The 14,461-nt window shown below is 45.2% G+C and overlaps 1 protein-coding gene across 17 annotated transcripts in view; it reads right to left on the bottom strand.

Moving 5' to 3' along the window:
• LOC103663913 (protocadherin gamma-C4) overlaps positions 1-14,461 on the bottom strand; it is a 176,275-nt gene that overhangs the window by 78,341 nt on the left and 83,473 nt on the right. The window contains exon 2 of one of the 17 annotated variants that reach the window (XM_040622319.1): positions 10,024-10,540. The exons of 13 other annotated variants lie outside the window; for them this stretch is intronic. In XM_040622319.1, the coding sequence (XP_040478253.1) occupies positions 10,024-10,540 (517 nt within the window). Of the gene's footprint in view, positions 1-1,229; positions 3,790-6,315; positions 9,065-10,023; positions 12,636-14,461 lie in introns of those variants that run through there. 3 more of the 17 variants (XM_040622318.1, XM_040622311.1, XM_040622323.1) reach the window with 3 other exon arrangements.

Genomic DNA, 14,461 nt, shown 5'->3' on the forward strand with positions numbered 1-14,461 from the left:
TAAACTTTCTCACTCGGCTATAATAGGGGGCAGATTTTTACAGATTTTTAAATATACCTAAATAGAGGAGCTATTTTAAAGGGTTGTCAGTTTAATATTTAGAAATCAAAATTTCATAACAATATGGAAACCTAAAAACAAGAAATGCAGCTGTATACATTATCAGAAGCACACTGACAGAAGTCAAGTGAGTAGGACACATTAGCGTTTTCAGGACAAAATGGAAGCATTTCAACTTGCATTTACTGGAAATAAGGGTAGTACTTTATAATTTACGAATACATTATATTTCAAAATCGTGTTTGAGAAAATTAGCAATCCAAAGAATATTATAAACTTACCTTTTTCTGAGTAACAAACCCAATGCCATTTACTGAAAATGACTGGTAATACATTTGAAAGCCCATCAAAATACAGGAAAACATTCTCACTATTCTGCTTTCATGAATGTAAATGTTTGGATTCAGAGGATAAGCATATTTGGCAGGCATACTACAGCATATCGTTAAAACTGGGAGGAAATCTACAGGTAGTTCTGAGAAAAGACTGGGAACAAAATTGGCCTATTCAGTGGGATTCAAAGAATCCCTAGCAAATGTAATAGGGTATTATCAAAATACTACTCTGTCTTTTAAAAATAAAACTTTTCAGGGTGCCTGGGTGGCTCAGTCAGTTAAGCATCTGCCTTCCGCTCAGGTCATGATCCCAGGGTCCTGGGATTGAGCCCTGAGTCGGGCTCCCTGATCAGCAGGGAGTCTGTCTCTCCCTCTCCTTCTGCCCTCTCCCCAGCTAGTGCTGTCTCTGTCTCTCAAATAAATAAAATCTTTAAAAAATAAAAACTTTTCTTGTGCATTTTCCTCACTTTGTATTTATAAAGAAAAAGCCTTATATACTCAAGATATTGATGTTCTGAGAAAGAGAAACACCCACAGAAAGAAAACATTTATGCTTCAGTTACAAATATTCCTGTGGCAACAGCATCATAATACCCACTTGTCACAGTAAAGGAGATTTTGTGTGTAGGTGGATAAAGACTATTTCAGGTGAAATTGTCAAAATATTTCAAAATACTTGAGGGCTAATAATAAAGTTACTGGCCCACACAGAAAGGAAAAGAAAATATCGAGAGTGGGTAAGCAAACGAAGTGATAGTAGATATGATCTGTTTAAGATTTTCTTTGCCAAAAGATTACTTGAAAATTAAACCAAACCTGTTTATTGACACTCACGTGAGCAGAAGCATCAGTGTGAGAATTTAATTTCTTATTCTCCTCAGTAACACTTATTACCAAAGAAGCTTCATTAGAGAGATCTTGTCCGGAGCCCATTTCTGACTTCATAGTGAGAAAATTAAGCCTTGCTTTCCGAGAATCGGAGGCAACGCACATATTGTAGGAATAAGGCAAAGTTCCCAGGTTGTAGTTGGGAGAAATCCCTGGTCCAGTCTTATAACAGAGACCAGACTGAAAGCAGCCCCAGGCGGTGGCGCTGGAGGAGCTTCGCAGGCGCAGAGCAATGGCCAGAATCACCGCGAAGAGGAAGAGCACGGAAATCAAGGCCAAAGCCACCACCAGGTAAAACTGCAGCTCTGCCTGGGGGTCAGAGGGTGCCGGCCGGTCGCTGACATCCGGAAGCACCTCCTGTAAGCTGTCAGCGAAAACCAGCAGCAGCGTGGCTGTGGCCGAGAGGGGCGGCTGTCCCCCATCCCGCACAGCGACCAGCAGGCGCTGGCGGGCCGCGTCCCTGTCGCCCAAAGCACGCGCCGTGCGCACCTCGCCCGTGCGCAGCCCCAGGCTGAAGAGTCCGGGCTCGCTGGCCTGCAGCACGTGGTACGACAGCCAGGCATTGTGTCCCGAGTCGGCGTCCACCGCCACCACCTTGGTGACCAGGTAGCCGGGCTGCGCGGCACGCGGCACCGTGTCGAAGAGCGCCGAGCCGTCGGGCCCCAGCGCCGGGTACAGCACCCGCGGCGCGTTGTCGTTGCGGTCGTCCACCAACACGCGCAGGCTCACGTTGGCGCTGAGCGCGGGCGAGCCCTGGTCGCGGGCCTGCAGGGTCAGCTCGAAGGCGCGCAGCTGCTCGTGGTCGAAGGCGCGCTGCGCGAACACCACGCCGCTCTGCGCGCTCACGGACACGTAGGACGCCAGCGCCCGTGGCTCCAGGTCGCTGGCCACGATGGAGTAGGAGACGCGGCCGTTGGGCCCCAGGTCGGGGTCGGAGGCGCTGACTTGGGCGATGGAGGCACCCGGAGGGTTGTTCTCGGCAATGTGGACCAAATAGAAAGCCTGTTCGAAAACCGGCGTGTTGTCGTTGACATCTGCGATGTGCAGAGTGATACTTGAGCTGGAGGAAAGGGGTGGCTTTCCCCTGTCAGTGGCTGTGATGGTGACGTTGTAGGAAGGGGTCTTCTCCCGGTCCAGGGACCCATCTGTTACAAGCTTGTAGTAATTATTGGCAGAAGATTCGATTCTGAAAGGAACTTTTTCTTTTATGAGGCATGTAACCTCTCCATTTTCCCCCGAATCTTTGTCAAGTGTTTTGAACAGAGCAATCACCATCCCGAGTTCTGCATCCTCCGTTATGGAATTAGATACTGAAGTGAAAATAACCTCTGGGGCATTGTCATTCTCATCCAAAATTTCTATTATAATTTTACATTCAGTGGCCATGCCTCCACCATCCTTGGCTTCTATGTTCATGGTATAACTACTAGTGATTTCGAAGTCAATAGGACCTTTGGATTTAATTTCTCCATTTTGATGGTCTAGCATAAACATATTTCCAATATCTCTTAGTGTTTTGAAGGAGTAGGTGATCTTTGCATTGATGCCCTCATCCTGGTCGACAGCTGTCACCTTTAGCACAGAGGTGCCCAAGGGTAAGTTCTCTGGGATGCTAACTTTGTACACATCCTGACTGAATACTGGGGGGTTATCATTGGCATCAGTGACCTCAATCCTGATTTGAATGGTGCCACTTTGGACTGGATCACCCCCATCCATTGCGGTCAGGACCAGAAGATGGGAGTTTTGGTGTTCCCGGTCCAGGGGCTTCTCCAATATTAATTCTGGGGCATTCTTGCCTTCAGCCTTATCCTTCACCATCAGAGAGAAATACTCATTATAGCTGAGTTGGTAACTCTGAAGAGAGTTAAGTCCTACGTCTGCATCTATAGCTGATTCCAGACCAAACCGAGTTCCTAGAATTGCAAGTTCATTGATTTGTAAAACAATGCTATTTTGGGAAAAATATGGTGAATTGTCATTTATATCTTCTATCTTCACCGTTATGTGAAAAACATTTAGAGGATTCTCTGCCACGATCTCTAGGGGCACAATACACAGGATGCTTTGGGGACAGAGTGACTCCCTATCTATTCTGTCACTGACAAGTATGTTGCCATTCTCCGTGTTTACAGTAAAGTATTGTTTCTCTCCACTAACTCTGAGGTTGCGGTTCAGTAAATCCCGTACATGCAGCCCCAGGTCTTCAGCAAGGTTCCCTACCACTGAGCCCCTGGCCATTTCTTCAGGAATACAATAGTGGATCTGCTCAGAGAGCCCCCCACAGAACAAAGGCAGCAGGAAGGGAAAAAGTACTTGCCGCTGCCCGGTATGGCTCCTCTGCTTCACCCTAGTTCCCATCCTTTTCTTCGCTGCTGCAGCCTCAGATGTTACGAGAAGATTCTTTACAAACTGTGTTTAAAATATTTACTGCTAATGCGTAGAAAACTCAAAGCTCCGATTCAAGGTATCCCATTCCGCATTCCAGAATCATTTGCTGAGCAGAGAGTCTGAATCTGGGCTTTATCGCCTTTCAGAATTGCTTCCGTGACTGCGCAGAAAATCATTTAGGTAGATCGTGGACGGCAGCTCTTGCAGCGCATTGGCCGACAGCGGCGCTCGGAGTCTACTTAGGAAACTGCAGTCCAAAGCCTTGCAAATAATGAGATTCGCTATTCTGACATATTTGTTGGACTGATGTATAAGGAATGAGGCAATAAATGAGTTTTGGATGTGTCTATTTTCTAGTGTTCACGACCAAAGAAGATTCCTTAGAGATTTGATTCTATAGAAGAGTCATTAACCCAGTATGAGAAAAGTTTATCTTTTTCTAATCAGAGGCAGTGCACATACTGGAGGAAAAAAGCAAAGTCTTCTTTCCAGACTTAGAGCAAAGACCACATGGTAAAATAGCCTCACCAAGTGATATGGGGAAATTTTTACAGCCATAAAATAATACCCAGTATTATCTTCAATCTTATGTGCAGATAATTTTCCTCCTCCTTTTTCCAGAGCAAACTGGAGGAGAGCTCAAAGGCATACTCAGGATAAAGATGACCAATGACATATAGTCTTCCTTGCTACTTATAAAAGAGATTTATGAAAAGGATTATCAGCTATTGTACACTTTCACCATAAACAGACTATAAAAGCATACCCTAGTAGTAGTACCCCTTTTCAGTACTTTGCAAAACGTGAGGGTGTTTTATTTTTATCCTTCTCTTTAACTGGACCACATGTTGTACCATAACAGAACTTTATCACTACCTCTGAGTCAAAATAACTGTCTTAATCTCAAGTTTCAAAGCTAACCTTCCCTTTTTGGTCTCCAAGATTTGGGTTGCCAGCTCCTAACTGTTCAGATGATGTTTTAAATATATATACGGAACAATCTCCCTCTCCCAGCAAATACCTCATATCCTTTTTATTCATCTCATTTCAATTCAAGTAAAGTGCCTTAAGTCTTTTTTTCTGTTTGGAATTCCATAGGCATAAAATGTATCCCTACATGCTCAAGGCACTCTGACATTTTTCTTGACATCAGGGCAAATTTAGGCATCTGTTGCAGGAGTTCCCTTTCCAACAGATGAAATTCTTTTTGCCCAAATATTAGATACTCAATTACAGTTAAATAAATAAGGTCAATTCCTAAATGAGAAAGGAACACTTGAAAAGGACCCTGAATATGTAAATAATCTGGGCCAAACTTTTCGAAGCAGTATGAAGAGTGCTAAGCTGAATTGATTGTGGAGATGATTCCTGTGATCAAATATCCTCAAAAAGTCTCCTTTCCTCACTTGACTTTCCCCGACATTGTTTCAGATAACATGTAGGTCATTAGGTAACTACCAGAGCTTCAATAACAAGTTGGTTCTGAATATAAGGATTGAACATACTTACATATAATACAAAATGAATTTTCAAAGGAGATAAAAAAGGAATCCATGACTCATAGGCATATTGAAAACAAACAACAGAAAAAAAAATACCAAATAGGAATACCAGCTAAATCAGTCTCATAAGGTCCAAATAACTACTGCATATCTTATATTTACAAACTGGTCTACATCAGTAAATCTGAAAAATGTAAGCATGTTTAGACAATTTGTAAATAACTTTTTGAGAAGCGCTGTTTCACAATTATTTCTGTAAGTGAATCTGCCACATTAAAAAATCTTGAACACACACACACACACACTGAATGAAGTACAAGTAAAAGAATACAAGGAAATAATACCACTTCAACAATTCAACTACTCAGAACAATCAAATGACTCCACTGTAGAAACAGAAAAGATGTCTAGAACTTGAGGGAAAAAAGTATACTCTATATTTTCTCTCCCAAGAGAATCTAGTAGTAAAAAGGCAGTCAATATATCTGTTTTTGTAGTATAAATAAAGCTGAAATAATCATCATAATTTCAACATATCAACACCCATCAAAGATCAAAATAGAATTGTTTCATGCTCAGAGAAAAGCTTACATCTGTAAACACCTACATGTAAGTGTGTGTATATGCGTGTATAGATAAGGAAAAGAGCTACAGAGTGTGTCCCACTGAATCAAGAGGGTCAAATTTGAACATTAGGGTGAAGCAAATAATGGTAGAATATAAATTAGGGAAGGCAATGTGAAGTTGTAATAGGGAAATAAAGAAAAACTGTGAATCATTAATTTTAATCCTAACCAGTTTACATTGATAGCCACAGACACTGATAAGAGAAAAATATTACTAAAATTTAACTTATTATAAAGCAAACCATGATACCTGAACTGGACCTTTAGAATCAGAAGAGAATATGCCAGAGGGGAGGAAAAAACTTTTCTGAAAAATGATGGTAATTTGTTGAAAGATAAAGCACAGGAACTCACAAGTATTGCTCTAAATAGGTACGAACTGAATATATCCCCCCACCCACTAAAAACAGTGTTGGGTTTTTTTGTTTGTTTTATTTTGTTTTGTTTCAAAAAAGCCACTTAAAAGACTTCTGCAGAGATATTAGCAACTCGGAGGCAGGTAATAAATCTCACCTGATTATTCCTGGAGTTAAGATTGCCTAAACCAGCAGCTGAATCTTCAGCTATCAAGAGTGGCTCGCTTTTCTCACAGCTGTCGTGGCTGATTAGCGTGTCCGCATAGTTGGGCTGGGGGAAGATCACGTGACTCTTCCGAGAGTCCGCGGTCAGGGAGACCTCGTGAGAATAGGTCTGCAGGAAAGCCCGCACCCCGTCCACGCCCACAAAGTGCGAGGCCGGCACGCCCACCAGCCCGCCTCCCGAAGCCTGGAGCAGGCGCGACGCGTGCCAGCGCCTCAGCCTGAGCGCCAGCAGCACGATGACAAAGGCGAGGAAGACGCAGGACACTGCGGCCACCGCCACCACCAGGTACAGCGTGAGGTCCGAATCGTCTGGGTCGCCGGGGGTCCTGACGCTGCCCAGATCGGCCAGGACGTCCGGGATGCTGTCGGCCACGGCCACAGTGAGCGTGACGGTGGCCGAGAGAGGGGGCTGGCCGTGGTCCTGCACCGCCACCACCAGGCTCTGCTTGAGCGCGTCTCTGTCCAGCAGGGCCCGCGCCGTTCGCACCTCGCCCGTGTGCAGCCCCACCGCGAAGAGCCCTGGCTCGCTGGCCTTGAGCAGGCGGTAGGACAGCCAGGCGTTCTGGCCCGAGTCTCTGTCCACCGCCACCACCTTGGTGACCAGGTAGCCGGGCTCTGCGGATCGGGGTGCCAGCTCCACGCCAGTGGAGCCATCGCTGGGGGTGGTGGGGTACAGGATCTCTGGCACGTTGTCGTTTTGGTCCAGTACAAATATGCTAACAGACACGTTGCTGCTGAGTGGTGGGTTCCCACTGTCCTGTGCTGTCACCCACAGTTGCAGGTCACGGAACTGTTCATAGTCAAAGGAGCGCAGTGCATACAGGGTTCCAGTGTCTGAGTTGATGGAGACATAGGAGGATAAAGGTGCTCCCTGGAGGGTATCTTCCACCAAGGAATAAGTGACCTGGGAGTTCTCACTGCTGTCCAGATCTATCGCCATTACTGAGAAGAAGGAGGCTCCCCTGGCATTGTTTTCAGGAATGTAGACGGAGTAAGATGAGTCAGCAAAAGTGGGAGGGTTATCATTGTCATCTGCTACATTTAGTGAAATGTGAGTTTCTGTAGACAAGGGCGGAAATCCCTGGTCTGTGGCTATCAATGTTATATTATAGCTCTGGACCTGCTCCCTGTCCAGCATTCTGGTTGTTATCAACTTGTAATAATTTCCGTAAGTCTTTTCCAACTTAAAAGGCAGACTGTTGGGAACGAAACATGAAACTTGACCATTTTCCCCAGAGTCTTGATCTTGCACATTTAGAAGAGCAATAACTGTACCTGGAGGAGAGTTTTCCAGAACTGAATTAGTAGAAGATGTGATAGTTATTTCTGGAGCATTATCATTCACATCCACAACGGTGATCAACATCTTAGCAGTGGTGGAGAGACCTCCACCATCTTGGCCTTGAATTTCCATTTCATAGAATCTATATTTCTCAAAATCCAGAGACCCTCGTATTAAGACTTCTCCAGTTTGAGAATCCAACTGGAATATTTCAGAAGTTTTGCCTTCCATGTTCTGGAATGAATACACCACTTCCCCATTGATTCCCTCATCTGGATCAGTTGCATTTACCATGAGCACCCGAGTTCCAGAGCTGAGATTCTCAGGAATACTCACTCGATATACAGACTGTGTAAACTTTGGTACATGGTCATTTACGTCGAGGACCACCACACGAATGGCAACAGCACCCTGGTGGATGGGATCCCCTCCATCGAAGGCTGTGAGGAGGAGGTGGTGAGCAGCCTCTTTCTCTCGGTCCAGACTCCCCTCCAGCACTAGTTCGGGATTCTTGGCCCCATCCGTTCCACCTCGCATTTGTAAGGAAAAGTAACTATTAGGATTGAGCTGGTAGCGCTGGAGGGAGTTCATTCCCACATCTGGATCCCTAGCGCTAGGAAGGGGAAATCTCGATCCCGGAGTTGCGTGCTCACTGACTTTTATCTCTATTTCCGCCTCCTGGAAGCTGGGGGCGTTATCATTAACATCCGTTATTTCCACCTCCACTCCGTAAATCTTCAGGGTATCCTCCACAAGTATCTCTATATTTAAAAAACAGGAAGACAGTGTCTCACAGAGCTCCTCCCGGTCTAACCTACCTGCAGTGATCAAGCTGCCACTTCGCGGATTCAGAGCGAAAAGCTGCATCCTATCTCTGGAGATGATGCGGACTCCGCGTTCCGCCAGCTCCCAGAGTTCCAGCCCCAGGTCCTTGGAAATATTGCCCACGAAGAAGCCTTTGTCTGTCTCTTCGGGCACCGAGTATCGGATGTGCCCTGCCCCAGACTCCTGTAGCGTCTTCAGGAAAATGTACAGGAGGACCAGCCCGCAGCGGTCCAGGCGCAGTAGCCAATTCCCCATAGCAGTAAGCTGAGCCTATATTCCCTGATTTCTTGAACTGTTTTGTTCTGAATCAGCTTATGTATCTACGAAGTTCCGGAATGACCGCATCCAAAATATATTAGAGAGCGAACTACTTTAAATTTCCGGCATCGGGATCTGTGAGTACCCGTATTCCTCTGCTTTGTGTTGTAGAGATGGGGGAAGGAGGGACTGCCGCTTGCAGCTTCCCATTCCCTGATTGGTGAAGAGCGGCGCCTAGAGCCGAATCTTATTATTGCAACGAGTTAGAAAACCCAACTGATTGTCTTTTCCAGAAGTTATTACACACTTCTTCGAGAATTACACACATTTATAACACTGAAAATTGCACACAATAAAGAGTTGTATAATGTGATGTTAAAGGTTTACTAAGAGCACTTAATAAAAGGAGTAATTATTAAAAGGGCTTGCTTAATTAAAAAAAAATATTGTCAAATACTACTGGAACTGAAAACTTGCAGGTTAGATTTGCTTCCTATTGATTTTTACCGACTGGAGGGAATAGCATTTGTGGATGTGGAACTAACATGGTTCCAAATAAAATCATGAGAGCGCATGACTATAATTCCTACCAATATTTCTTTATTGCGTAAGATAAAGAAGAAACATTTGAGAAAATTTGGATGGCAGGATTGTCATTTAAAATACCATGACATTAAACCATAATTGTGTTCTATATTCTTAATTAAAAAGTATTCGATTTCATTAAAAATTTGCCTAAGATTTTAATATATATTTTACTTTAAATTGCATAGGAAAAAGACTGCAGCATCATAAACTTTAGTCTAAACAGTTACACCATTAGGTTTCACCTAGGTTTACTTTTCAGAACTTTATCAAGAGATTGAATCTAGAATCATTATTTTTATTTATTTTTAAGTAAGCTCTATGCCCAAGTGGGGCTTGAACTCATAACCCTGAGATCAAGAGTCATATGCTCTACCAACTGAGCCACCCAGGCGCCCCTGAATCTAGAATCTTTAAATAACAGTGCCATAGGGGCTCCTGGGTGGCTCAGTGAGTTAAGCGTCTGCCTTCAGCTCAGGTCATAAACCAAGGTCCTGGGATGGAGCCCCAGCATCTGGGCTCCCTGCTCAGCGGGGATTCTGCTACTCTTTCTGTCCCTCCCCTGCTCATGCTCTCTCTCAGTCTCTCGCTCACACTCTCTCTCGAATAAATAAATATTTTAAAAATAACAATGCTATATTGGAATATTTGACATATTATAATATAAAAAGCATTATTTCACATACTTACCTGTTTGAAAGTCTTCTTATCCGTTTCAACATTAGGAATTAAAATGCTAGTCAATAGCCCTGAAGGGCTATCTTTGTTAAGAATATCTTGTGTGGCTGGAAAATGATCAACAGATGTGAGAAAATTAAATTCCGGATTAGTTTGATCCCCCGGCACACATAAATTATAGGCATAGGGCAATGTTCCCTCACTGTAGTTGGGGGGAATCTCGGGTCCAGACTCGGAGCAGAGTGCAGACCCGAAGCAGCCCCTTGCGGCGGGGCTGGAAGAGCTTCGCAGGCGCAGGGCAACCGCCAGAATCACCGCGAGTAGGAAGAGGACCGAAATCAAGGCCAAAGCCACCACCAGGTAAAACTGCAGCTCTGCCTGGGGGTCAGAGGGCGCCAGCCGGTCGCTGACATCCGGAAGCACCTCCTGTAAGCTGTCAGCGAAAACCAGCAGCAGCGTGGCTGTGGCCGAGAGGGGCGGCTGTCCCCCATCCCGCACAGCGACCAGCAGGCGCTGGCGGGCCGCGTCCCTGTCGCCCAAAGCACGCGCCGTGCGCACCTCGCCCGTGCGCAGCCCCAGGCTGAAGAGTCCCGGCTCGCTGGCCTGCAGCACGTGGTACGACAGCCAGGCATTGTGTCCCGAGTCGGCGTCCACCGCCACCACCTTGGTGACCAGGTAGCCAGGCTGCGCGGCGCGCGGCACCGTGTCGAAGAGCGCCGAGCCGTCGGGCCCCAGCGCCGGGTACAGCACCCGCGGCGCGTTGTCGTTGCGGTCGTCCACCAACACGCGCAGGCTCACGTTGGCGCTGAGCGCGGGCGAGCCCTGGTCGCGGGCCTGCAGGGTCAGCTCGAAGGCGCGCAGCTGCTCGTGGTCGAAGGCGCGCTGCGCGAACACCACGCCACTCTGCGCGCTCACGGACACGTAGGACGCCAGCGCCCGTGGCTCCAGGTCGCTGGCCACGATGGAGTAGGAGACGCGGCCGTTGGGCCCCAGGTCGGGGTCGGAGGCGCTGACTTGGGCGATGGAGGCTCCAGGGGGGTTGTTCTCAGCCACGTGAACCACGTAGGAGGCCTGGTGGAAAACTGGCGCGTTGTCATTGACATCGGTGATGTGCAGGGTGATGGTAATGCTGGAGGAGAGCGGCGGCTTGCCTCTATCAGTGGCTGTTATGGTGACATTGTATTCCAGAGTGTGTTCTCGGTCTAGGGGTCCATCTGTCACCAGCTTGTAGAAATTATTAGATGAAGAATGAATCTTAAATGGAATACCTCTACTTAAATTACATGTGACTTCTCCATTTTGCCCAGAATCTTGGTCTTGTGTTTTGAAGAGAGCCACAACCATTCCTGGATGGGCATCCTCCAAAATCTGATCAGAGAGAGAAGTAATGATTATTTCAGGGTTGTTGTCATTTTCGTCTAGAACTTCTACAATTACTTTACACTGTGTAGAGAGGGATCCCCGGTCCTTGGCTTCTACATCCAAGGTATATCTTTTTACTTCCTCAAAATCCAAGGGTTGATTAGTTATAATGTTTCCTGTAGCAGAATCCAGAGAGAACACCTGCTGGGCTTTATTAGCTACACCAAGGAATGAGTAGGTGATCTCAGCATTGAAGCCTTCATCTTGGTCAGTGGCGCTCACCTTCACCACCAAAGTGCCTGGGGGCACGCCTTCCTGAAGACTGACCCTGTATATATCTCGGCTGAACACTGGCGGGTTATCATTGGCATCCACCACCAGGATTCGGATTTGAGCTGTGCTGCTTCGTGGTGGATCCCCGCTGTCTAGGGCCGTCAGCACCAGATGATGGGAGCTTTGTGTTTCTCGGTCCAGGGTCTTCTTCAGTACTAATTCTGGATATTTGCCACCATCAGGACTGTCTTTCACCACCAAGGAGAAATAGTCATTAGGACTTAATTGGTATTTGCTCAGTGAATTCATACTAATATCAGGATCTTCTGCAGACTCAAGAATTGTTCCGGTCCCCGGGGTGACAGATTCACTGATTTCTAAATTTATTTCATCTTTATGGAATTGAGGGGCATGGTCATTAATATCCTCAACAACCACAATGATATGAAAAATATTTAAGGGATTTTCCACCACAGCTTCCAGCTGCAACTCACATCTTCTTCTCTCTTTGCATATCTGCTCTCGGTCTATTCGGTCCTTCACAAGTAAGTCCCCGCTCTCCGCGTCTACGTTGAAAAGCAGCTTCTCCGTGCTAACTCGCAGCTTCCGAGCCGACACATCCAGGACGCTGAGCCCGAGATCCTTGGCGAGGTTCCCTACCACCGAGCCCTTGGCCAGTTCCTCGGGAACGGAGTAGCGGATCGGCTCGCAGAGCGCGGGGTAGAACAAAGGTAGCAGGAAGGGAAACAGTACCTGCAGCCTGCTGGCTGGGCGCCTCTGAACGCAGCTCCCTCCCATTGCGCGCTCTAATTCTCGCTGGGTCCCAATCTCTCCAGCTGGAGAAAGTGCACGCTATCACACTGGTAGCATGGGGCCCAGAACATACACAGCCTCCAGTCTTGGGGGTGGGAATCTTTGTGTGCGGAGGAGAGTCTGCGCAGCCCGGAACCGGTGTGGGAGCGGGTTCTTTCTCTTTATGTTGTCTGCACCGGAAAACCCTGGCTAGAGGCTGAGGAATCCCGGGCGACAGCACTTGCCCTGTACTGGCCGACAGCGGCGCCCAGAGGCTTTGTGTGGAACCGCAATCTAGTTTTTCTCTATTTCAGAAAATCTTTTTATTTTTATTTTTTAATTTTTAAAAATATTTTATTTTTAAGTAATCTCTTCACCCAACATGGGACTCAAACCCACAACGCCAAGATCAAGAGTTGCATGCTCCAGCGACTGAGCCAGCTAGGTGCCCCAGGATATCTTTTTAAAAATGTAAGGTGATACCAGCTAAAATACTGAATCTTATTTCTCATTGATTTCATTTTCATCATGAAACATGTTTTACATGGTCAAAACTATCATATGTTTTATATGTTAAAATTTTACATAAACTTTAAACAGGTAAAAGGATTTTTCAAAATTCAAAGAAGCACAAAAGAGTGGAAAGTAGGTCTTCTATCCCGCGGCTCGTTGCTATCCAGTTCTTCCATCTAGAGGTAATCACTGTTATTCCTTTTAAAAGTAATTATCCACAAAGGCTAGTACTGAAGCAAAAAACTTTTTTGTCTTCAATCCTAGCTTATATTTAGCTAGAAAGTATTAATCCATCCTTCATATTTAGGAACTAGAAGGCAGTAATTCCCATATTCAATACAATCATCTAGAGTGTTCTGTACTGCTTTTAAATAATGTTTTAAAACACTTGGTTACAATAGCTACCATGTCAAAAGAGTTCTTTAAAAAAAAAAAACCTGTGTTTTTCAGAACAATGAAATTATTTCAGATAGATGCATAATAGGGGCGCCTGGGTGGCGCAGTCGTTAAGCATCTGCCTTTGGCTCAGGGCGTCATCCCTTTGTTATGGGATCGAACCCCACATCAGGCTCCTCCACTAGGAGCCTGCTTCTTCCTCTCCCACTCCCCCTGCTTCTGTTCCCTCTCTCACTGGCTGTCTCTCTCTGTCAAATAAATCAATAAAATCTTTAAAAAAAAGATAGATGCATAATAATTTTGACTCCCAAAGCCAGAAATTAAAATGTCTGTTTCCATGATTTAAACTAATAACTATGACCCAAAGGATGTGCTCTCCTTCCACAGACCTATTGTTCAACAAATGTTGGATGACATGAGAAAAGTCATGGTTTCATAAGTATTTGAGATACATCAGGGCATTCTTTGACTTTATGCTACCATACTAGTTTAGAAGAATGTTAGTAATAAGTTAAAAGATATCAAACCAAATACATCACCATCTTCACTAAAGTAAATGGGCTCATCAGTAACTCTACTGATCATTTAATTAGAATAACTTTTGTGTACTTTTCTGCTTATATTCAGATCTCCAACAGAAGTGATATTTCTTTCTTGACTTTAAGTTTATTGTGACTCTTAATTTCAGAGTTTTCAGATATTCAGGTGGGTCTTCTTTCTTCTACATTAAAGGGCCACTGAAATACTGCTGGCACACATCTTTTGCTGCTGTCCTTGGGAACATGTACAAATCTGTCTCCCCAGTCTATATTTTTTCAGCCTTAGAGATGGGAGAATTTAACAAAAAATGCTGACAGCAGAACCCAAAATTTGCTTCATTTAACCTTCTGTAGGTTCTCTAGAATCCCTACTGAGCAAGGAAAGTCAAATTAAAATGCTGTGTCTTTCATATAACAGTATGAAATTAGAATCACAAGCAAAAAGGATGCTGCACTGTTACCAATTATGATTACACTTGGAAAAACTTAAGCACACATTGTTATCAATTGTTAATAAAATGTTAATAAAAAATTCAAATCTCTCTAGAAAGTATATTCAACTGTAACTGTTGCTA

The sequence above is a fragment of the Ursus maritimus genome, unplaced genomic scaffold (genome assembly GCF_017311325.1).
Source record: "Ursus maritimus isolate PB19 unplaced genomic scaffold, ASM1731132v1 scaffold_5, whole genome shotgun sequence".
Lineage (NCBI taxonomy): Eukaryota > Metazoa > Chordata > Mammalia > Carnivora > Ursidae > Ursus > Ursus maritimus.